Source organism: Falco cherrug, chromosome 13 (assembly GCF_023634085.1).
Source record: "Falco cherrug isolate bFalChe1 chromosome 13, bFalChe1.pri, whole genome shotgun sequence".
NCBI classification, from domain to species: Eukaryota; Metazoa; Chordata; class Aves; order Falconiformes; family Falconidae; genus Falco; species Falco cherrug.
Window position 1 is genome coordinate 30,226,149 of NC_073709.1, and position 24,704 is coordinate 30,250,852.

The 24,704-nt window shown below is 40.8% G+C and overlaps 1 protein-coding gene across 2 annotated transcripts in view; it reads left to right on the forward strand.

Annotated features, from left to right (window-relative positions):
• XDH (xanthine dehydrogenase) overlaps positions 1 to 24,704 on the forward strand; it is a 60,064-nt gene that overhangs the window by 5,854 nt on the left and 29,506 nt on the right. The window contains exons 1-13 of one of the 2 annotated variants that reach the window (XM_005434001.3): positions 3,295 to 3,540; positions 10,238 to 10,295; positions 12,094 to 12,190; positions 13,421 to 13,529; positions 15,178 to 15,304; positions 16,148 to 16,209; positions 18,372 to 18,440; positions 19,254 to 19,322; positions 19,764 to 19,850; positions 21,160 to 21,301; positions 22,075 to 22,167; positions 22,941 to 23,092; positions 24,028 to 24,121. In XM_005434001.3, the coding sequence (XP_005434058.1) occupies positions 3,487 to 3,540; positions 10,238 to 10,295; positions 12,094 to 12,190; positions 13,421 to 13,529; positions 15,178 to 15,304; positions 16,148 to 16,209; positions 18,372 to 18,440; positions 19,254 to 19,322; positions 19,764 to 19,850; positions 21,160 to 21,301; positions 22,075 to 22,167; positions 22,941 to 23,092; positions 24,028 to 24,121 (1,213 nt within the window). In that variant the 5' untranslated portion in view covers positions 3,295 to 3,486. Of the gene's footprint in view, positions 1 to 3,294; positions 3,541 to 10,237; positions 10,296 to 12,093; positions 12,191 to 13,420; positions 13,530 to 15,177; positions 15,305 to 16,147; positions 16,210 to 18,371; positions 18,441 to 19,253; positions 19,323 to 19,763; positions 19,851 to 21,159; positions 21,302 to 22,074; positions 22,168 to 22,940; positions 23,093 to 24,027; positions 24,122 to 24,704 lie in introns of those variants that run through there. The other variant, XM_027797909.2, reaches the window with a different exon arrangement.

The following is a 24,704-nucleotide window of genomic DNA, read 5'->3' on the forward strand; positions in this document are numbered from 1 at the left end:
ATTTTTTTTTTTTATTTACACAGAGAACGCTCACAAGAAAACGCAACCACCAGTAGTTCATGCTCTGAAGAAGAATCTCTAAGAAGTAAGATATGGTGTGTAAAGCCCTAAGTAGCCTGGTGTGCCCTTATAACTGACTCTGATTGCAGCAGGTGGAGATCTCTTGAGATGTCTGGAAAGAGTGCTAGTGCATGTTTCCAGAAAGGCTATCTGTGCCAGCCACGGATCTAAAGCAAACAAGTTGTTTCCACTGGAAGGTGCTGTACACATGCTTTAGCAACAGTAGATACTTCATAAATTTGTAGAAGTAGTTTGACTATTAGAGAGAGGCAGCAGGCCTGCAGAGTTAATGTGAAAACCCTGGAAGCTTGATGCATGGGATACTGCATCAATGACTTGGGACTTTTTCTTTACTATTTGCTTTACAGAATTGCTCCTCGTAAATCCCTCCACAGAATCCTTTTCAGAACTGTCTGTTCTATTTGTTCTTTCCTTCTATTTTCCACAAAAGGAACAGGAGAACAAAGCAACACACCACCTTACCTTTGTTTTAAACCTTTTCCTTTTCTACCTCTGGCACTGGTTTGTTGTACTTTCATGTGTTTACCTAATTTTGTCAGTAAACTCCTTAGGTAGGAATGGGGTTTCTGTAAATTTTACCGTATTTATTGAGCTACACATATGGTCATCTGCCGAACAGATTATCATTATGATTGCAACAGCCAGGTCTGTGGGATTAATCAGTAAGAATGAGAAAAGCCAGCTGCTTTTTTAAAAAAATATTATTCTTGACTAATATCTATTGCTTTCTGAGCTTTTTACTGAGAGAGACTGCAGAAAATTTTGAGCTTCTAAACCATACCTATCTCTTAAGTTATGAATGGGCAAAGGGATGGTTTCTAAAATGGGAAACCTTTTAGACTTTGACTGACTGGTAAGTCAGAATGCTTTGTCTCATAACCAATTTGCATCTGATTGGCAAAATTTTTTAGTTTTAGCTCACTTGAGTTCTACACTAATAGAGATGTTCTTATGTTATAGAAGTTTACTGAGAGTTGGTGGCCTTCCTTTTTCACTCCTTTCTGTCACTTCTGGCAATCCATTGTTCTGTTTTGGGTGGGTTTCCAAAAATGGCTAGGAGACATCAATAGCACAAGCACTCTCATGCTCCAGAGTTATTTAGAGGATTTGGAAAACTCCTCTCCTAGGTGTCTTGGTTTGCTGCCTGTGAAATGGGTATGGTAATAGACTATCCCATCAGGTTGAGGACAGAATGAATGGATTTGGTACTGTATGATCAGTGACACTGCTGAGGACGGGGTCTGAAGTTTTATATTACGGTGTAATCTGCCTATAGAGGTCACTATTACGGATGTGTTTATTTTTATATTGCATACATCGGAGATTGATGGGTCAAAAATAAACATTATGATGGCATATCACAAGATGCTGTTTCTGGTTTAGCAGAAAGGGGTATTTTAGCTAAGGCTAGGCAAAAATTTGCACATGGGATTCCTTAAAAAAGAGATGACTTGATTACAGGTGTTCTTTAAACCTAAGAACAACATTATGCGTTATGGAAAACACAGATTAGGAAATTAAGTACGTTTGATTTTGGTGTTAATGCTGTAATGGTTAGTTGCTTTAAGATTGCTGTAACACGTTACCTGTGGTTATGAGTAATAATTATTTAAAATATTTCAAAACTACTTATGAGTACTAGGCTTGTACACTAATTTTGAGATTGATGCTTGCTACGTGAGGGTAGTGCTTGTGTAAATTTGCACAGATACAAGGCAACACAGCCAAAGATTTCTTGGAGAAAAGTGTCATTTTTCCAATACTCTTACACCACAAAGTGGGAGGTGCCAGACAATAGGTGTCAGCACTAGTTCAGCTATGCACAACTTTACTGCAAATGTAGATTAACAGCTGGTGTTAAGCACAAGTTTGCTGTGAACTATGCTTTCAGCAAACTGAATGCCTGTAAGGAAGTGCTGAGACAATGTTTGACACTTGTTATAATATAGCTTTTCTAAAGGATAAACTGGGCAATAGAATACATGAGTCAGAAGAGAAAAGCTGGTAAAAATAATGTGTGTATTGTATTCACTCTGACACATTTCCAAAATACTGAAGGAAGGACTTTTTCTTAGGCTTATGATGGGACTCAGTGATCTTAAGGGTCTTTTCCAACCTAAATGATTCTATGAAAATAATAATTTGATTAGGTTTTGTTGTTTTGTGAATTGTTCAGAGAGGTTCCTGGGAGGAAGACTTTGATGTAATGCTTTCCCAGGGACTTTAAGAAAACAAAAGGAAACCCACCTAATTGAAACTAACAAGCCTGGTATGCTGAAGAAGGAAAGCAAAGTCACAAAAATCAGAATGGAGCAGACAGGATTAAGTACAGTGCTAGGAAATTTCCATGAAACTTTAGAATTGTTGTTTTGTGGAAGAACTTAAAACTGGAATTAGGGGTTTAGAGTTCTTGTTTGTGAAACCAACACATGCCATATTTGGCATCTGTGGACAATTCTGTGAAAATTTCAGAAGAAAAACCAGGAAAACTTTATGCAAAATGTATGGTTGTGTAATGGAGAAACCAGAAGAAACCACCACCAAGAAACTGAAAGACAAAACATTCTTCAAAGAATTGGCTTTCCTTTTTGTTTCGCTGGCAACATGCAACTAAGTTTGAGGATGTGAGGATTAAGCTGAAAAAGGTAAGCCTAAATGCTTTAAGAACCCAGTGAAAACATTGTGGTCTTAGCCCAGCACCTCTTTTGAGGTGCTGGATCAGAATGTCAGTTCTGTAGAATTGCTTTTATCTGGACAAAAATACATGTTTAAATTATGTCCTTGCAGATAGTGTACTGTAGCTTTAAAACTGTAAGGAAAATAGTGAATTAGTCTTGTAGTCTGTCTCCTGGCTGATGTGCATGTATTGAAGAGTTTTTAGATAAGCAGGCGCTCTTGTTAGGGATCTGGGCATGGTGGATGCCCAGTGAATGGCTATAAACAGAGCTTTTTCTTGTCAATATTCAGTGAGGGATAGTTGGGAGACACACACGCACACCCCTCCTCCGGAGTTTGCCTTGTATTGCAAAATACTGTGAATTCCTGGCAGCTGTTGCAGTGGCACACCGAGTGCCCCAAGCCTGGCAGTATACTCTAAAGGGAATGCAGCTGAATTGTGATCTATTGCTATATAAAAGGGGGCGGGTCATTCTGCTCTTTCCAGCTCCTTTTCTGTCATTACTGCTGCAGAAGCACCAACCAAACGCAGCTGGCACGCCTCTTCGTTGGCTCTTATATAATATGGGGTTACACAGGGCAATGATGTAGAAATAAAGTCAAACATTCTTTAGGCAGACTCATATTACTTGTCGTATCGCTGGTGCTCACTTCACTGTGGGGCATAGGGCTGCTCTTGGAAGGGTGATCTGTGACCCTATTTGAGTGAATTTTGGAAAGGTGTGCAGGATGGCTCCAAACGAGACGGGGGATGAACTAGTGTTCTTTGTGAATGGTAAAAAGGTAAGGAAGATTCCAGCTTTCTGTACGGCTTGCTCCTGGAATGTGGCTTGATTACTTATTTTTTCTAGTCATCTTTTTCCTCTAAAGTTTTCTGATACTGTCACAATTGCCATGGCTTTTAAATATTAAACTGTGAAGACTATTGGTTTGCTAAGTGGCTTTTTTCTCTTCTTTGACTGACTTTATGTTCCTTTTACATTTTAGATTTGTTGGCAATTTTGTTGCAGAATTTACTGCAATTCTGAGAACTACTTTTTAAATAAAGGTGCACTGATTTAATACAGGCATTTCCAATAGAAATAATTTTAGTAATTACAACAGATCTGGAAAACCTAACTCAAATATAAGCATCTATATATAATTCATATGTTCAGTAAGTAATTCTGACATTTGATTTTTAAAAGGGATTTAAGTAAAATCAATGTTTGTTCCGTTTCTGTTTAAGAAGCTAGAAAACTTTAAAATCAAAGCCCATGAACTGATACTGTTTCCTACACCAACTGCTGATAACTACCTAAGAAGGGGCTGTGTCTCACAGGAGTGTGGGGTTGTCCTTGCACATGCTGGACACCTTTGAACAGTTTGTCCCAGAGCCGCCTCTTTCACTTTGGGCTTCCCCTGGCTAGCATTGCAGCCTTGACTCTTCAAAAGCTTGTAACAAGTCAAGGCTGCTTCTTTTATGAACTACTAGTGCCAAGTTCTGTTTCTGAGCTCAGCTCAATGCTAATCTTGCCCCTCGCGCCCCCTCCTTGCCTAGATACTTGGGCAGGGAAACTTATGCCAAAGCAGCTTCCAGCTGGGAAGCTTGGGGAGGGGAGAGGGGTGCATGTCTACTGCGTACTGTGGGGCTCAGAGTTTGTGGACCTTGCCTGTGCCCTGCTTAGGGGTAAATTACATGCAGCACTAATTTTGGGCTACAGAATTTTTTAATTCCTTGAGGGATCGCACAATATCCTTAGTTGGTTAGAAAGCTCTGTGCCCTGCCCTACAGACTGGCACAGGATTATTACCAATTTTGCTTTTGTTGATCTTTCATGCTAGTTTAGTCAAGTGTAAACGTGGATGAGATTGTTGCTACAATTAGGGTATTATAGTTATAAATTTGATCCTAAACTGGATTGGAATTTGAACTTTCCAAGGTACTAAAATATCAAAGTTTTGCTTTATGTAAGTATTCATAGTTAGGTGAAGAATGAAGTTTATCTAGTATGGATTCTAAGTTAAAGAGCTCTGAAATGTAATACTAATGTGGAAGCCAGCCCCGATTCTGAGGTTTTATAAAGAAGGACTGAAGAACTGAAGCTGTGTTCACACAGATTAGTAATGGTTCATATGTCAATGTTAATTGACATATCAGCTATTCATTGTTTCTAGAGAAAGGTGGAAACTTGAACCTCCATGTTAATCGTGACTAGCTAATTGAGTCTGGCAATCGAGATAGTGAAGCAGTGGCACAGGATGATCTGTGAATTTGATGAATTTTCTGCTATGATGGGCACAGATGGTATACCATTAACTTGTCTTCTTGCTCTGTGAATATTTTGGTGACTCCAGATCCCTCCTCTGTGAACATCAATTTTTAGGTGGAAAACTAGGAGCTTTTTGAGTCTTGCAGTAGGAGGCTGCCACAAGTGTGCTGGGCAATCCAGATCCTGATACAGACCAAGTGTGCTATCTTCTTTTCTTTTTCTGGTATGCTCTAATGAAAGAGAATTGTGGTTCTGGTGCTGGACCAGCTAAGATTCAAAACCAGTATGCCACTCACGGTAGGTATGAAGAGTTTATAAACAAATTCCTATATATGTTTACAGCTGGTGCTTCAGCACTGGCTTGTGCTCAGGTATTGCAGGAGCTCTGTGTAAATCAGTAGAAAAGCCCTTCTTCTTGGAGGAGACTCTGGGCTAACATATGAAAATGTGTATTAGTTAAAGCAAAAGAGAAGATGCTGAGCTGCACAGAACTGGATCTATGGGACCCTCTTCTATGCATGTGGGGTGAGGCAGAGAAGGGGAGAAAGAGCAGCCTAGACCCTAAAGGCTAGCAGCAGAAGACAACTAGTTCCTTTTATATCTGTTCTTGCTATGTCCTGGAGCTAATGAGCATGCTGTGAATGGCATTGACCTTGGTGTGTTTCAGCAACTTTATGGAACTGCAGTTCTTGTTTACAAGAGCCACATCTTGTAGTTGACCTTGTGCACGTGTAAAGGGATTTATCACAGTGTGATCTTGCAGTTGTTGGCTAAAAAAATGCACCAGGGAACGATTAATACTACCAACGGTACCAACTCATTCCACGTGTCCAGATTATCTCAGCATCCTTCCCTGCTGGCTCATGGAAGGGGCAGTGCTAGCAAAGGAGCAGGTTCCACTTGATCAGAGAGGAGAGGGCTTCCTGGGTTGTGCTCTGCCCAGAGCCTCTTTTTTTTTTTTTTTTTCTTTTTTTTCCTATTCCCTTTTTGGGTGTGCTGTCAAAGTGGCTTGAGGTACACCACCACCACAGCTCCCCAAATGCAGGTTTAAGAGAGAATTGGACTCATGGGGCAATCTGATTTGTGGCAACAAATGTGGAGTTTGTTGGGATATTTCTGCACACGAGAGGTTATGTGATGGAGGGGGTGGTGGGAGTTGGCCGGGCAAGGCTGCTGAAACAGCAGGAAAGCAAGTTAGGGTATGGCTCCATCCATCTGGAGTCCTGACTAAATACTCCAGTCAGTTCCCTGCAAAGAATGTGATAGCATGGCCAGTGGGAAAGGTTACTGCTGTGTGAATTCGTGACAGCTTGACATTGCTAATGGGTTGCTGATATTCTGTCACAGTACAAAACTGCTTGATAAGAGGTGGTTGATAAGATAGGGACTTTCACGGCAGCAAATCCTTCTCCTGCATTAGCTCAGACTGCAATGTTGTCATGAAAAAGTCTCCTCAGAACAGCTGAGCATACTTCACATTCAGGATTGTTTATTTTAAGCACCTGTTTACTTCACTGGGCATAAAGTTTGGCACACTGCTAAGGCAAAGTTATCTTGATAGCCTGCCTAGGCTAGAATGGAAAACACCACACACAATTTAAAGCTAATAATGGCAATTTTGTTTTCCTCAGCTGACGAATCTGTCTCATGCATATGTAGCAAGTAATTTTAGTTCAAACATGTGGAGTCAATATTTCAATTTCTATCCTGAATATTAAGAGGGGTTCCGTGCTGGAAGCCACATTAGACCTCTTTCAGAGCCTATGGATCTTTGATTGCAGATAGGAGCAGACAAAATAAAGGATTTTTTTGAGCTTTGGGACCCTCTGGGTCCTACACAGTGAATTACAAGTTCTCAGTTTGTTGGTTTAAAGCAGACAAAATGTTCTCGTGACCAGTAACAGATTTACATTGTGTGGTAATATTAATTTTTTTCATCTCTGTTCTTATCTTTTTCCCTAGTAAATGAATTTGAAATCTCTTAATGACTTTAGGAATACATACTCACAGATTTTAAGGTCTTAGGAGACCTTTGCTGTCAACTAGTCTAATGCTGCATGGCAGCCTGGTTAAAACCTTTCACCTTCCCTTCTTGCAACTAATTGAGTAACTAGGGACTAGTGATTGAATGGGAGCTTGTCATTCAGAAAAACATCTGTTTCTCATTTATAGACCCTGGCTGATGGAAAGGTTAGTGTGTTGTTTGGTAAACTGGGAAAGTTTCTGTTTTCTTTTCCTTTTTGTTCCTTTATTTACCTTGCACAGATACTGTTCTTTCAAATTAGTATACCCAGAAAGTTAGAGAGGATTTTTCAATTTAAATATGATGCTTTATGTAGTAAAAAGTTATCTGAGTTAGTGAAAAGCTGGTAGAGAAGATGGCAAAGAAAATACTGAGAGCCAAGATTTGTACATGAAATCACGGGGAAGTGAGCTCAACACCTCTCTGGACCACCAATGGGCTCTAGGAGTGTGGAGTACTGCTTAGGAATTTGTTCCGTGTAGTACTTGAAGCCTGAAGAACTACAGAGCCAGACCAGGCTCCCTGCTGAGATGATCTGAGTGCTTAGATTCCTAGAATCAGTGGACGAATAGATGTGCAGTACAGAGCAGATCTGTTGGGAGTCATGACTGTCCGTGCCATCCTGACATTTCCGACAAAGTTTCTGCATTTGATTAATTTTTAAGCTACCACATACAGTATAAGCCATAGTTTTGAATCTGTCAAAATGAAGCCATCAATCTGATGCAATATGAGGTTTGGTTTAAAAAAAACAAAACCAAAAACCTGAAATCCAGTAACTGAGCAAAAAGGAAATATTTATTTAATCACAATATCTAAGGAGGCCGATCCTACTCCCACTGAAGGCAATGGATAATTCGGTTTCTGTACAAGGACACTGATGGAGGTGAGAAAGAATTGTTTTGATGGGTAAGATATTCAGCTGTGAATCATATTGTTCTGGGCATCAGACAAGAGAAGATGTTATCCCCACCCACAGAGTTTTAAAATATTTTAAGAACAAATCACAGCAGGTGATTGTAACAAACCACTGGAGGAGTGACATGTTGCAGGATAAAACCAGCATCAATGACAACGAACAAAAGACAGGAACAGAGAGACTCATAAACAAGCATCCCTCCGTCAGGGATCTGAGGGCAAAGAAATGACCCCTTGCTCTCTGATGTGTGAGATTTGGTTTAATCCAGAACGCTCTCCAAACTCTTACCCCTTATCTCCCTCCTATCCCAAGCCTCTGCCAATATTGCAGATATACAGCTGCAGTGGAGCAGTTTGAAGTGACTGAAGTAGGAATCCTGGGCTATTGGTTTGAATAGGGTAAGAGTGTGTGGATTGTTCAGGATGTATTCTACTGCATAGTGGGAACCACTTTCTGATAAAGGTGAACAGAAGTTTGACTTTGGGACTTAACACATGCTCAAGTACTTCATTACAAGTCTGTGGAGCTGAGTGGCTAAATGAAGGCTTAGGGCTGCGTTTTGTTTCTTAACTTCCTGAAAAGGAGCCGTTGGACCAAACTTTTAATGGCTTGATTTGAGTACACAATGCGAGTGCTTCTTGAATTCTTTCCTTGAAAACTTCTTGAGACGTTTTCTCTGATCTAAGCATAGAATAATGTCAATGGTCTTTAATATTCTGAAGCTTTTTCTCTGTGCCTGGCTATCTTGGAAGCTGCTTTGGAAGGGTTTGCAATGGCTGTTGGCACAGCCCTGAGGAAGCAACTGAGTTTGACAGTGAGGGTATGAGTTGCTGGTGAAGGGTCTTTGACTGTGAAATGGCTCTGAAAGACCTTTTGTCCATGGGACATTTTTGGAATTATGTGCTCATGCCTGTTTACCAAACTACTGCAGAGGCATATACATGCTTAGTTTGAAACAGCTGGTCATGAAAGAGCCAACGTATGCTCTTACTTGGTTTTATGCATCCAGAAGGTGAGGGAACAGGAGCAGTCTGCTCTGAATAGCAGCAATATGAGTGCTATATGATTTACAGGGAGACATCCCCAAGCTAGAGGAATGAAATCTTGTTTCCTTGTAGATTATTCCCAGTGTAGGAATCAGATGTGCAAAAAGTGACCAGTTGTGTTTTGTAGCAGTGGCTTTATCAGGTATGATAAAAATGTGAACTCAAATAGGATGTATTAACTATGTCTCTTTAGAATAACCCTGTCACATGTAAAGGAATAAAACTGAAGCAGTACACAGGTTATGGAGGTTTCTTATCGGTAAGAAGAAAGGCTTACACGAATGACCTCTGTTCAATTTGCCCTTCAAACTGGGAGTGATTAATTTAAACAACCCGTAACTATTGTACTTAGGACTTGCACATGCAAGAGCCAAGAACACATGATTACATTCTGGCACACAGTGAATATGGAAAAGTTTCTTGATGCTCTATTAATAACAGAAAAAGGGGAAGACAAGCTCTGCAGCCATTTGGAGGCAAGGGGCAGAACTTTGGTTTCTGACCATTGGGCAGAGGTTGAGGTAAAATCTAATTTTATGTCTAATAGGTAACTACTAATAGTGTTGTTCACTAATAGCATGGAGCAGACTCAAAGTGCAGAAAAAATTTCTCCTTGGTTGGAATTCCACATTCCCACATTTAAGATGGCTACTAATGTCACACTGATTGATTTAACATTAGCAGGGAAGAAAGAGAAAATTCAAGATAATTGGTACTTGCTGGCTGTCCTGCAGCACCTGTATTGGTCATGTTAGGGTTTCCACTGTCATTTTTTTTCTCTGTGAAGTCTACTATTGATGCAGTTTCTGTCATTCTGTTTATCTGGTCATTTTCTCTGTCTCGTAATAGTGAGAAGGAGAAGGGACAGAGGTCAGTTATGCATGGTCAATAAAGATGAGATGCTATTTGGGGAGATGTCAGGAATTCAAAAGTCAAGCACAAAACAGTTCTTTATCTGCTCACCACTTACTCTGTTTGCCATTTTTGTTGAAGGGTTTTTTAAAATTTGCATCAGTGTGCCATGGCTGAAAACCTGACATATATAATGCTTATACTTTTCTTTGTCACACTAAATTCAGGGAAATGTCGTGTCTGGATACCTGTGCTGAACATAGTGAGGGGAGTTAATCACTGGTTCTGCTTCCTGCTTTGGAAAAGAAGAAAAGGCCAAACTTTCTCCTTCCAACATACCTGTGTTGTAAAGCCTTCTGTGTGTAACAGTACCTTTCCCTTCTTGCAGGTGGTGGAAAAAGATGTGGACCCAGAAACAACTCTTCTAACCTATCTACGAAGAAAATGTATCCAATGTCAGAAGAAATAGCAGAAGGGTTTAAATGCCTGCAGTATTTCATAATTGTTTACTGTTCTGCCTGTCACTTGAGTGCTAGGCAGAACTTGTGCGCAGAGTTTAACCCGGAAAAGATTACAGCTGGTATTCTAAGCTTAAGCAATAACAAATTTTAAATAATATACTTTAAATACAGTTTAAAGAATTCATTAGTGTTTTAAAGGGAAAACTCTCCGAAATTCTAGGAATTAGAATATGATGGAAAGAAAGCAATATTGAGATGACAATAAAATTGAAGGGAAGTTTAGTTTGTTCTACGCAAATTGTAAAGAAATTTCTGGCCAAAACATTACAGCCGCTTGAGCTGCTTGCTGTATCATCCAATAACTTGGTTATTACCAGATAGTTAATATCCAATAGCTTGGTTATCCTGTGGCCTGTTTATCAGATGACCTAGGGATGCAAACTCAGAGGCAAGGGTTCCCACCACATACTATGGGCATGTTTACGTGAGCGGATGCAAATGGTCACGTTTCACTCCTGTTTGAAACTGGTCGCCTCATGAGTCAGATTAGCCTCAGGAGCTGGGTAGCTATTACTGTGATGACCAGGCTGGCTATACCAGGTCTAGTTCAGTAGGCAGTGTCATCCCATCTTTTCTGAGTTTTTGTCTGACCAGCTGGGTGTGTACATTTGCCAAATGGTTCACATCTGTGTTGGTGTATTTCTTAAAAAGAATCATGCATATTTCCTTCACCATGCTGCCATGTCCTGTTTGTCTGGGTTCTGAAAGAAGTATGGGGGTGTAAAACACAATCCTCTTTGGGGTTTCCAGCAGATCAACAGCCCTATTTTGTCTGACTAACTTGGGTGGGTAAAGTTCAAGAGGAAAAATAAATGGCATGACTTGTGCCTGTGTGCACTTTTACTGCTAGACCTGTTATGTTTAAGTTCATTATTATCTAGTGCAAACAGCTTTGTGAAGAGGTAGTCGGAGCTCTTCAAAAGCTTCTGATCTTCTACTGACTTCTAATGGCTGGTGAGCTTATTTCATAGATATCTGGTCAAATACTTTGAGAAATATGTTTTATTGGGGCAGATTAGCACTGTTGTCAAGAGAAACGTTGAAAGGCATAGGAAAGCTGTATTTCTGCTGAAGCAGGGATGTGATTGTATGAAAAGTAGACATGGTGCTTAGGGACATGGTTCAGCGGTAGACTTGCCTGTTGTGGTTGGACCTGATGATCTTAAAGGTCTTTTTCCAACCTAAGTAATCCCATGATTGCTACGATTCTATGAAAATAGCCTGTTCCAGAATCTTTGCAGTAAAAAATTATTTGTAATTTCATTGTTACCAACGAAATTACAAATAATATGCAACATGAATTTTACACACAAGGAGGAGTCATCTTTGCAACAAGTCGAATTCTTGTGGTAGATTTCCTTACTGACAGAATTGTTGAATCGTTACTCATAAAGTTGAGCTCCTGCTCAACATTACTGAGTGCTTTGTCTCCCTGATTTCATTTACTTTTTTGAGTCTAATGGAAAGTGGGAACTGTTAAAGTTCAGAATTTTTTTGTTTATTCTAAGAATCTATTGGAATGTAGAATGCCTCCATATTAGGGCTTTGGGTGTTGATCTCAAGGCTCACATGCCAGCACTTGAAGCTTTGCTAATGTTAAATCATTAACATAACAAGAGTGCTTGGTTTCCAGCAAGAACTCCTTGTTAAGCCTTGATTGACACCTGTTTGAGCAGGCTGCTGCCAACAGTTTTTGTGTTTTCCTTGATTCCTGGTCTCTCAGTGGGCCTATGTGGAACCAAACTAGGCTGTGGAGAAGGTGGATGTGGTGCTTGCACTGTTATGATATCCAAGTATGATCCCTTTCGGAAGAAAATCCTGTATCCTTTGCAATTTGAACTCTTCAACAGAGAAATGAAATGAGGACACATCCAGGTTCTTGACATTCCAGACATGGTACTAATTTAAAAAAAAAAGTTATATAATGTATGTTTCTGCCAAAACATAATTCTTCACTTTCAGAGCATAAACTCAGAAGGCTAATGTGAGAACATATTTTTTTCTACAGCATTGCACAGTGTTGATAGGGAACTATTTTATTGTGCCCTAAAATATCTGCACTGACTCTAGCATGCAGGCTATCTGCTTTTCCCAATTCAGAAAACCTTTATTTTTTTTCTCTTGTAATGTAATAAACTTTTTGTTGTGATGACCCAAATAATTATTACTGTGATAAAATCTTTATTGCTGTTGTATTACTATAATAATCTGGTTTCTGTATGCCAGCAGATACTAACATTTTCTCTACTTCTATTATAACCTTCAGAATTACTCGTATTACCTGAAACAAACTTTCTTCCTGTTCTTACTTTAATTAATGGAAGAGTGAAGCAATGGAATCAAACAAAAAAGGGAATGGAAAGAGAGGATAACCAGGGATAGGCCAGGACAGGCCCTGGTTTATTTTTACTGGGGGGAATGGAAAGCACTGAAATCTTGGATTTATTTGGAATAATGTTTGGAGCTACTTTGACTTGGGATCATTTAACTCTAGTGGTTCTGCTTAGGAATGTGGCCTTGAATAAGGTATCTTTAGGGTCATTATTCTGCCTTGATAGAAATGAAATAAAATAGCTAGTTCCTGTAAGAATTTTGGCAACATTATTCTGTTTTCCTTCAGCCTGGACTCCTTCCCCGTGTGTACCATCTAGAAATGGTTTCCTAGGTAAAAGGCCAAGAGCTCTGTGCCTTTATGTAACTTTGTGAGTGGGCCAGGCCAGCTGTGTGACATCTTGGTATTTGTAGTCCACCCCTATAAATTACTTACATGGGTTCTGTAGCTTAACATGCAATGAGAATGTTTAAAGTTGTTATTTCTAGGTCAAACCCTACGGTGCATACTCAGTTTAAATTTCAAGCGAAGTTGATGAGAACTTTGGCTGACTAGGTGCTAAAAGATTTGCTTTGTAACTAATACCTGAATCGGATCTATTTAAGTTCTCCTATTGTGTCCACTGCTACAGTTTCTGAGTACTCTTTAATCCTCCGGTTCCCTTTTTTCTTTGTTGAGCAGCAATGTCAAATGAAGTGACCTTAATTTATTATTTTAGTCACCATACTGCCAATGCTTGCCTCTTCCCTGTTTGTGCTCTGCATCACGTAGCTGTAACTACTGTTGAAGGTATAGGAAACACAAAATCCAGGCTGCACCCAGCCCAGGTAAGATATTAATACCGGAACTTTCAAACCCTCTATTCATGTTTTCTTATGTTAATCCTGTTCCAGGGTGCTGGGACTTCCATCATGATGTGAAATTTGGGAGTGTGACTTTCCACATGAGTAGTCTTTACTTGCAGGAATGATTAAATGATGGAATCAAACTCCCGGGTCAATGCTGGAGCTCTGTTTTGCCCTAACAAGTTAACTGGCGCTATCCTAATGGTGCTAATTAGCACTTAACTGGTGCCAATGATTTCGTTCTAGGGCTACATGGCTGGACTTGGTCCAAACCTTCGTTCTAGGGCTACATGGCTGGACTTGGTCCAAACCTGGACAAATCCCGGGAACTGGGAAGACTGATGTGGTGAAAGCCTATATAAAGACTTGGAGCCAAGAAATCTGAGTTAGGTTTTGGCTTTCCTATGGCCTTCCATGAATGGCCTTGACTTCTTGTCTTGCATAGTTAGGAACCTTCACTGCAGTAACATTTGGTTCAGCAACGTTTCTGGAGTCCCAGAATATTTTTTGTGGGGAGGAGTGACAGGAATGCGAAGCCTTGCTCATCTAGCAAGGTGTTATAATGCACTTTTTATGGAAGCAGACGTGCCTCAGCGTTTTCAGAGATACTGCTCCTTTAAAGGGAAACTATGATTTATCTCAGTTGGTACAGTGGGCAGGACTTGTGCCAATAACTATCTAAGACAGTAAACAACAAAGTGAAAAATAAGTTAGACACGCATGAATGAATGGCACCTAGTTTGACCTTTGTTTGCTTGTTGTCTTTCACTTCCCTTCCCTGCAGATTCTAACGGCTAAGCTTTGAAATTCAGACTCAGGTCTATACAGGTAGCTCCAGCTTTTCTAGCATGGTAAATCTGAAGAACTCCTAATCTCATTCTACTCCAGTCTCATAAGACCTTACCTGGAGTACTGCATTCAGCTCTGGGGTCCCAAGCATAAGAATGACCTGGACCTGTTGGAGTGAGTCCAGAGGAGGCCACAAAGATGATGGGAGAGCTGGAGCACCTCTCCCATGAAGACAGGCTGAGAGAGTTGGGGTTGCTCAGCCTGGAGAAGAGAAGGCTGTGGGGAGACCTTATAGGGGGACTTATAAGAAAGATGGGGACAGACTATTTAGTAGAGCCTGTAGCTATAGGACAAGGGGTAGTGGTTTGCAACAAAATGTTCATAAATTTAGATTAGCTATTAGGAAGAAATTCTTTACTACAAGGGTGGTGAGACACTGGAACAAGTTGCCCAGAGAGACTGTGGATGCTCCAACTGTGGAGGTGTTCAAGGCCAGGTTGGATGGGGCTTCGAGCAACCTGGTCTAGTGGAAGGTGTCCCTGCCTGTGGTGGGCAGGTTGGAACTAGATGATCTTTAAGGTCCCTTCCAACCCAACCCATTCTGTGATTCACTGGAGGCTTCTAGTCGCTTTCAGTTACAGTGGGAGTTCAAAGCATAGATGCAAAGTGTTCCCTTCTTTGAAGTCTGCTTCACAGATTAATTGACCATCTCATCAGAGAACATTTGATGATAATCTCGGCTCCTCTAGCGAGATTGTATTTTAACAGGGATGTTACAGAAACAAGCACAATAAACTCACATTGATACTATCAGCTGATAATTGTTGTTACTTTTTCTCAGGAGAGAATAGCAAAAAGTCATGGGTCCCAGTGTGGCTTCTGCACTCCAGGCATTGTCATGTCCATGTATACGTTGCTTCGGAACAAACCTGAGCCCAGAATGGAGGACATAGAAGATGCTTTCCAAGGTAAATGCTCATAGCCCTGCAAGAGATGAAACCTGCTTTGCTTTCATTACCCCTGCTTCACCAAAAGGGATGGAGGTGCACCTTTGTTTAATGTATTTTGTTAAAGACAACTGATTATTATGAGGTTAAGAACTAGCTTTTCTGCTAGGAGATTGGCCAGGTGCTATGAAGTGAACAAAAATGGCCTGTAGAAGATCTCACAGAAGCTCATTGTTTGCTCTGAAGCAGGCACAAGTGGCCTCAGTCTTGGATTAGGACCTCACTAAACGGAGACCAAAATGTGACCTGTTCATGGGGGGGGGGGGGGGCTTGTAAGAGCCTCCACACCTTCTTGTTTATTCATTGCTGTCACAAGAGCCTGCAGAGGTGACAGAGAGCATTTATGCCAGCCAACCTCAAGTAAAGGACCAAGACAGCAATATAGGTGATGGAATGGGGCAGAATCCAGCTGAGTAAATCACCTGAGAGGCTGCTGTTATCGCTGAGCTAGAACTGTTACCATGCTTCCAGCAGTGACCTGAGGGGAAATGAGATGCAGGAGAAAGCAACCTCCTTGTAATTCAGGAGTTGGTATACTGATTAGGCTCACACAATTGAGGTAAATGAATACTGAATAGGGCAGACTGATAATTTTTTTTTAATTAATTTCAATTTAAAATTTCAACAAAAAGGGATGGTGGGATTGTTGCAAGATTACTAATGAAATTTTCCTTCTCCCGTTTTTTTTCATTAGCTTTATCTAGATTTGACCAGCTTTTGTGAGAAACAATAAAAGGTTCTAAAAGAAGAGAAGTTCTCAGCCAAATGACATAAAATCTTTATCCTTTTGTTTTGGCAATGCAGGGAACTTGTGTCGGTGCACAGGGTACAGACCAATTCTGGAAGGATACAGGACATTTGCTAAAGTAAGTGGCTTCAGATAATGTTTAAAAAAATACACCACGAGCTGAAATGGGGAAGAAGGAAACATACATGCTACAGCCACCCAGCTACAACAACACTGCTCCAACTCTTGACCCCTTTGTGTGTACTTCATGCATTAATAATGCAGGAAGACCAACTCTTTTACTCATTCCACTTGTTGGAATTGCAGCACTTTAATAAGATCTGCCCAATTGTCCCTTTTTTGTGTGTCTCTGAAAAACTCACTATCTCTGCATAATACAGCTTGCAGATAGATGATCCTTGACGTGGAAAAAGTGCAAAGGTATGGTGCATGAAAATGCACATACTGTGGGGGGGAATCTGATGAGAAAGTTGCTTTCTTGGAAGATCAGCTGCAGAGCAGAATAGCTCTGGAAAGAAAGTGGAGTCATTTCTGTATAGCTCCTGACCGGAATTAATCTGTTGGTTTGGGTGAGGTACGAAGCTTTGCCATAAGTTTTCACTAGTCCTTTTGTTCCTGAAGGACTACTGGAGGCTGTGAAGAAAAGTAGATCATTAGGTACTTCAGTGATTACTAGCCACTTGTGAGGCAACACCGGTATTAAATGTCAGAAGTAAAGAATTTAGAATGCTGCCCACTAATTCCGTTTCATTGTCTGGAATGATGATCACCAAAAGAGAATACAAGCAGTAGTGAAATCTATTACAATGGCTGGTAAACCCAGTTGATACAGTTGGGTTTCCAACAGGCTTTGTACAGTGTCTCACCAAAGGCTTTTAAAGACAATAAGCAGCCATGGGGTAAGAGGGAAGATCTCTGTATGGATGAAACATTGGTTAAAAGGTGGGAAATGACAGGTAGGAGAAAATGGTGTAGTTTTACAATGAAGGGAGGTCACTGGTGGATTTCTGCTGGGAGCTGTGGTGGGAGCAAGGTTGTTCAAGACATCCCTAAATGCAGTGGAAAATTGAGTAGTGATGTGAGAGAGTGAGTTAACTGATGTCAAGTTAGTCTGGGTAGTGAAAACAGTAACAGATTTTGAGGAACTTCAGAAGGACTTTATGAACCTGAGCGACTGAAGAACGGAATGGGATACAAGGCTCAGGGCAAATAAATGTGAAGCAAGTTACAGAATGAAAGGCAGTCCTCATTTCACATGTAAAATGACAGGCTGTGAGCAGACACAAGATCATCTTCCTGTTACCATGCAGGAAGATGATCTTGGAGGTATGGTAGACAGTTCCACGGAAGCATGAATTCAGTGCTCACTGGCAAACAAAACAAGTCAAAGGCTAGAGAGCAAACCAGAAAACACTGTCATGCCACTGTCTGCATCATGATTCTTCCTGCACTTGAGCGCTTTGTGCGGTTCTGGTCCTCTCATCTCTAATAGAGTATAGCAGAATAGGAAAAGATTCAGAGAAGTGGAATAAGGATCATATCTGTGGTAATCTGGCTTCCATACAAGTAGTCTGGGATGCTTCAGCCTGGAAAAAAGATGCCAGGGAGGGGAAGGGGCTCTACACAACCCTTACAGCGGTTTGTGTTGACCTCTGACAGAGAGCTACAAAATTGTGACTGTCAGGTGGAATGTGGACAGGCATCTGCTGTTTGCTGGCTCTTCCAATATAGAAGCAGTGTCAAGAAATGAAACTAGTAGGAGTAAGGTTGAAAACAAAGGCAGATGGTCTACCACCAGGTAGCTGACCTGCAGAACTCACCAAAGAGTGTTGTGGGTATCAAAAACTTACAGAGGCTCCAGGGGACTCTTAACAGGTACTTGGACAGAGCTACTAAAGAGACAGAAACCATACTGGGCTCAGGTAGTCCCCTGAGCTGAATGCAATTAGATGCAGGTGGGGTACCAGGGGTTGTATTGTATGTGCTGGTCCCTTTTCTCTGGGTATATCCTTTCAGCTCCAGCTGGACCAGAGATACTGGCTGAATGGTCAGAGTAGTTCTAAACCAGGTCTATCAGTAGACTGGATATGACCTAGACATCACGCTGCAGGACACTGCCTTCCACTGGCAAGGGAGACACCTACTTGCTTGGCACCTTCCATCTCCCATTCCTGCTTTGGGTATAATAAACGTGGGATCAATTTCTCTCTAAAGCGAATCAGGTCTACTTCATTTCTTTGGAATCTGCACGTTTTTTTCTCAGAGTTTTTGTCCCCACAGGACTTGAATTGCTGTGGCAGAGTAGCCAATGGCACTGGATGCTGTCGTAGTGAGAGGGAAAATAGCATGGTAAGCTGAATTTTAAAAGCCATAACCTCAATTTGCAATACAGTACTAGAGTTTTGATGCATTAGTCACCTCTCTGGCCCTACTGTGGTATACTGGCACATATTCAGAGCTGTCTGAGCTGGTCTGAATGTCTGCTTCTTAGAAAACACTGTGACTGCATATGTCCTGGTTAGCATGGCTAGCCATCATGACACAGGTTCTACTTCAGTGTGCTACATATGTTCCTTCTGAATCTGTGCGGTGCAACGCTTTCGTGAAATAAAATGGTGACAACTACAAGCAATGTCACTAGCTTCTGGTATATTGAAGTGATCCATCTTTCTGTGAAAACAGATCTGAAACCCACTTAATTCTGCAGTGTAATCTTTCTCAAACTTTGTAGTCCAATGATGAATGAAACCATTTAATCACCATTCCAATAAATTGCACAATTGGAGCATTTTGGTGTATCTGAAGGAAAAAAGTAAATCATATTTAATGTACTAGTTGAGGCACAAACAATGGAGGGCTGAAACCAAGGAACTGGGGCATAAGGTAGTATGAGTATAAAATGAGTTTAGGAAAGAGAGAATATAATTAAATTATTTTCCAGGAAATTTCAGTGAATTCCTGTGGATTCTTTTTTAGGAAGCATCCAGCATTGCATGGATTACTCCAGCAATTAAGGCTGCTTAGAGTTCTTTAGTCAAAGTAGTTTATTAATGAAAAGTATTACTGCAAATTTTTGTGATTGATAAAAGGGGAGGAATATATCCTGTAAACATTGGAATGTTGTGACTGTGTAGAATAGCTGAAGCATGCTTGTTTGTTCAGAATGGGGGCTGCTGTGGAGGGAAAGCCAATGGTCCAGGCTGCTGCATGAATGGAAAAGAAGACAATATGGTAAGGTGCCTCTCAAATATTACTTTTTTCTCTATTTCTGATGTTTTGAAGTCTTAGCTCTGTCTTGTTCTGTGCCAAAGCTCCATACTTCTAATTTATCTGTATTTATGTAAAGCAGTTTTTATATTTTATGGTGGTCTTGCCTCAAAAGAGGTACCTAAGATGTAATTTAACATGCCAATGTGGAAGTGATATCACTTTTGATTAGCAAAAGCCTGTTAGTGTGTTCAGGGTTCAGGTTTCTGACCAGACATGCGCTGTTATCAGAAAAAGATGACTGAAGAGCCTGAAATGCTGGTTCAGGTGGTATCTTTACACTGCATTTGCCATTCTTTGCTCCATGAAATAATAATAGGGATTTGACTGGAAAGAGGAATGAGTTAGGGCTGTATGTGGATAGCTTTCTCTGCTGCCCAGCCATTTGCTTTTTCTCCCTCGTAGGCAATGATCTCCTCCAGCCTCTTCAACACTTCTGAGTTCCAGCCATTGGACCCTACACAGGAGCCAATCTTCCCACCAGAGCTAATGGTAAGTATATTCAAACAGAAATAGTATGTGGTTCCTTGGTTTTGTTGCTCTGCCCAGGGTTTGAGTGCCTGCAGTGTCTCTGCCTTGAGGAAAAGGCAGTACACAAGATGGCTGCTGGTGAAAGAAGATGTGTGGGCATGAACGCTTCTGTTTTATAAAAGGGAAGGCTTTTAAGCCAGGGTGGCTTGAAAGATACGCAGGCCAAGTGGCTGCCCCAGCTGGCTGGCTTTCCTCTCTTTCTTACCATACGTGCTTGCTCTTGGGTTGCCCTCCTTTCCGGTCACTGCCTCCCCAGGGGTGAAACAGTGGCTGACATCTAGATTTCAGTTTAATAGGTCAGATGTGAACTTCTACATTAGACAGCCGTATCTGAACTAATCACCCTGTGCTCCCTTTATAGTGTAGGAAGAGAAGCATGAGCTATGGGATGCAGCTGAATGTTTCAACTAGATGACCTCCCAAAAGCACCAACTTCTCTCCACTCAGTGTAGCAGGAGTAGAAGTTGGCTGGCTCACACTGACATAAAAAGTTAAATGTGATTAGTTTCTCTCCAGGTTTCGTTCCTGTCTTTTTTTGGGGGTAGTTTTCTCCTAAGTAAATGTGTCCCAGACAGGAATCTAGTCCAGCATATGGCATGTTTACAGCTTTCTTCACATTTAACAAACAACTGAAATCCAGCCCTTAGTTCTGCTGCTGCACCCAGCCTAAACATGTCAGGAGCTGCAGCATGAGTAGGTTCCCATAGACCATAGCATAATATATATTTAGCTTGAGGTAAGTCCCCTCTGTTTCCTCTCTTAGACGTTTTCCTACCTAAGGTTGATCTAATGTTGCTGGGAGGCAGCCATGTTAGGCTGGTTTCTTCAGTCACTGGATGAAGGAATTAAAAAGGGAACCAGAATGTGGGCTTGCAGCTAGTAACTAAAATTCAGTGGTGCTAAAGACTGACATTTTTGCAGTGAGATAAGAATAGAAAACCCATTACTTCTAAGAATGCTGAAGCCATGGGCATCTACCAGAACTTTGGTCAGATGGAGCTTGCTGGAGAGGTCTTGCTGGGGAGATGTGGCAGCAGGATGCACCTGGCAGTATTAGGAAGGGAAAACTTTTGTCAGCATGAAAAAGACCCTTGTCACTGCTAGCGGAAGGATGGGGAATGGCTAACTGCCAACAGCAGTGTGGATATCACAGCCACCTATCAGTAACTCGACTGAAATGGAGCTAAGCCTGGCATAGGCGTGGGCAGCATGTGAGCGGGGATTCTTGGCTCGATGTAGGGTCTGAGCTCTATCTGAACTCACTTTGCAGACTCAGAGTAACAAGCAGCAGAAACAGATGTGTTTCAAAGGCGAGCGTGTAATGTGGATCCAGCCTACAACTCTCAAGGAACTGGTGGCTCTCAAATCGCAGTACCCCAGTGCCAAGCTTGTTGTGGGGAACACAGAAGTGGGTAAGAGCAGTTGGAACACTTTACATGGAGTATTTTGTGAGAACAGTGCAAATGTAAACCTCCTTCATGCCATTGCTGTTAATAATCTTTAGGATGTATGTAGGAACAAATTTTCTTCTCAGGTAGATTAATCTCACAGTGATGTTTTTCCATGGTGTTTGCTGTGTTGAGCAAAAAAAAAATAAAAATGTGGTTATCTAGACCTGAGCTTTTGTGCTAGTTTTGTGGAATTTTGAGAAGAGGGGAGTGACACAGCATTAGTGTCCTTGTAATCGCATGAATTCAGATGTGAAACCTGTGTTTTGGAAGATTTTTCAGTGAATAAACTCAAAACTTGAAATCTTACTGTTTTTCCCCTGAAAATATATACTCCTGCATACATACATGCTGAGGAGGAGAGTTCAGATGTATTAGTAATTCTGTTATCCTGAGCAATTGGTTCAGGAAACAATCCTCAAACTTTGTATGGCTGATTGTATTCATTGTTCTTTCCTGAAGGATCATGTACAACAATAGCCAGGTTGCACAAGCACTAAACAGTGTATTTATGATTATTGTAATCCTAGAAAAGAGTCTCTAAAACTTCTCTGATGGAATTCTGGTATTAGTGAGAAAACAGCTTTTAGTCTGGTATATCTGTGACCTTACATAGTCTCTGTAACAGATGGTCAATGAACTGGCTCTTTAATAGTCTTGTTGCCATTTCTTTGGGAAACAGTTAACTTAAGCTTTGTCACCTGCACGTAACTGAAGGACTCTTCTTTTTCCTTAAGGTATTGAGATGAGATTAAAGAACATGCTGTATCCAGTGATCATAGCACCAGCATGGATCTCCGAAATGAATGCTGTTCAGCACACTGAAACAGGTGAGTAAAAAAGAGGCAGAATACCTGTGAAGTGAGTGGGGACTCCACAGAATGACAAAGAGGATATGAAGGAAAATCCCCAGTCTAAAAACTGCTTTCTGTATGCATTGATGCCTCTCCTGTGCAGGGAATCGAGTGAGTGATATATATATATAAAAAATAATATATCAGAGGGCTTTCACTAGTATATCAGACATTTTATGTTTGGTGTTTTACGTATATTGACTGGGTTAATAATGGGTTTCAGTGGACAATCTTTTTATTTAGAAAGATTTTAAAATTAGTAACTGGGGGAAAGATGCTGGATTTGACAAGTCTAAGTGACTAAGTATTGCATTTATATTTGTGGTGGAAATAGGTCAACCTTACAAATAAAGTAATTAGGACAATGTAGTGCATGTGGCCCAATGTCTGGTAGCATGTTTAAGGTGTAGAAACTGGAGAGGAGGTGGAGTTCACTTCTTAAAGGCCAAACTAATACCTATAGGAGGGTGATATCGTTCATAATATAATACACTGAGGCAAAAGGGTGGTGGGTTACTTTCATGTGAGGGGCAGTACCACTATAAGCTGTGACTTAAATGTGATTTTTTTTTACTGAGAATGTGATGTTGACATGCAGTGTATACAACATAGTCTAGTGTGACTGAATGTCTTCTCTAAACCCTGCTCTTTGATTAGACTCAGTGGCATCTAAGTTTTATAGATAGTTATAACTGTCTTCCTGTAGCTTAATGTTTGGGAGAGCAACAATTCTTTTTGTTTGTTTACAGGGGTAATCTTTGGTGCTGCCTGTACCCTGAGCTCAGTAGAGGAGGTTCTGAGAAAAGCAGTGGCAGAGCTTCCTCCTTACAAAACAGAGATCTTCCATGCTGTCCTTGAACAGCTGCGCTGGTTTGCAGGGCCACAGATCAGGAATGTTGCCGTAAGTGACTCAGGAGCATTAGGGACTGGAATTGAAAGAGTCTGAGCAGCTGGCCTGCCTCATCCAGTGTCGGTGTGCCTTGTGCTTCTCGCACAAGAGCATTTGCAAACCTAGGCAAAGCAGCTAGTGCACATAAACCAACCCCAGGAAATGATAGCAACGTAGGTCTTAGCTGGTGTCTGTGCTATACTGGTATCGCAGACTTAGCAAGCAAGGGAAACCTGGCAGTTGTCCAGCTATTCCACTTCTGTTATCAGGATAAGTAGGGGAAACAGTAGTGAGATTTGACTAGTTTAACAAAAATGTATTTAGAGTGCTGGAAAAACTTCAAAGAAGCAGGAGTGTAGATTTTTGCCAGCTCAACTATGGTAGTTGTAGTGCTAATGTATCAGATTGGCCAAATTTTCCTCTAGTTTTAAAGGGAAAAGAGGAAGTGGGTTTGGTGTGTTCAAACTAGTTATACTAAAAGAAAAAAATATCAAGCAAGCAGATGAACCAACCTACCAAACACAAAATTTTGTTCCACAAGATACTGTGCCATACACTTATTGTAGCCAAAAAACTTAGGTTCCTGAATGTTACTGAAAAGATGCTCTATACTTTCATGACTCTTCCTTTAATTGCAGCTACAGTGATTGAATTTTGGCATTGTTGGGCGTATGTGGTTTGAGCACGAGGTGGTTTTGATGCGTTACCCAAAGACTGTTCCTAAAACTGTTTTGGGCGAGTGTTAGTATTGACTGGGACAGCAATTGATTTCATGGGGTTTACATTTTCCCACTTCATTAGGGGCCTAAAATTGCTGATGGAACAAAAAGCATTTATCAGAGCTAACCTCTAATGCACTGTGTATGTAGCAGTGCAGGATTACAAGATACTATGACTGTATCTTCAGTTTTTTAAATATTTATCTGATGCATATATTATCACTCTAGGCTCTTGGTGGTAACATAATGACAGCAAGCCCCATCTCTGACTTAAATCCTGTGTTAATGGCAAGTGGAAGCAAACTGACTCTGGTATCAAATGGTGAGTTCCTTAATTTCCTCGTGGCACTGTGGGGAGTTGGATAGTTAACAGACCTTTGCCATGGATTGTTAGGTCAGGTCAGAACTTGAAAGTGGAAGTTAACATTAAGTAAAATAGGCTTAGTCTGAGTCTGAGCCCTTTTAAAGGCTGAATTCCTAAAGCTAGGCCTAGGTTTGGCTTCCTAAAGCATTTTGAACTTCTATGCCATAATGAATTGCTGGTACTGTGTATGTATGTGTATGTTACAGACATGTCCTTGTGAAGAGCTGGTTGTAGATGTCTATTGATGTAAAAAAATAGACATGACATTGTTTCTGTCACTATCATACCTTGATCATTGTGGATTTTTCAGATAAAGATTTGTTTTTTCTGTGAAGAAGGCCAAATGTCTCAGTATTTGCTCTTAGGAAGATTTTTTTTTTAATAGATTTCTTGAAGTGGACTGTCTGATCAGTGATTTTCTCTTGTACTGGTTTGTGTGCAGCTTAGGGAAAGGGGAAAGAGGGAATTATGTTGGGATGTTGGAAACTGGTTCACCTGGAGGCTCAGCTTTAATTAGATAAAGGAGGGAGGTCTCTTTGAT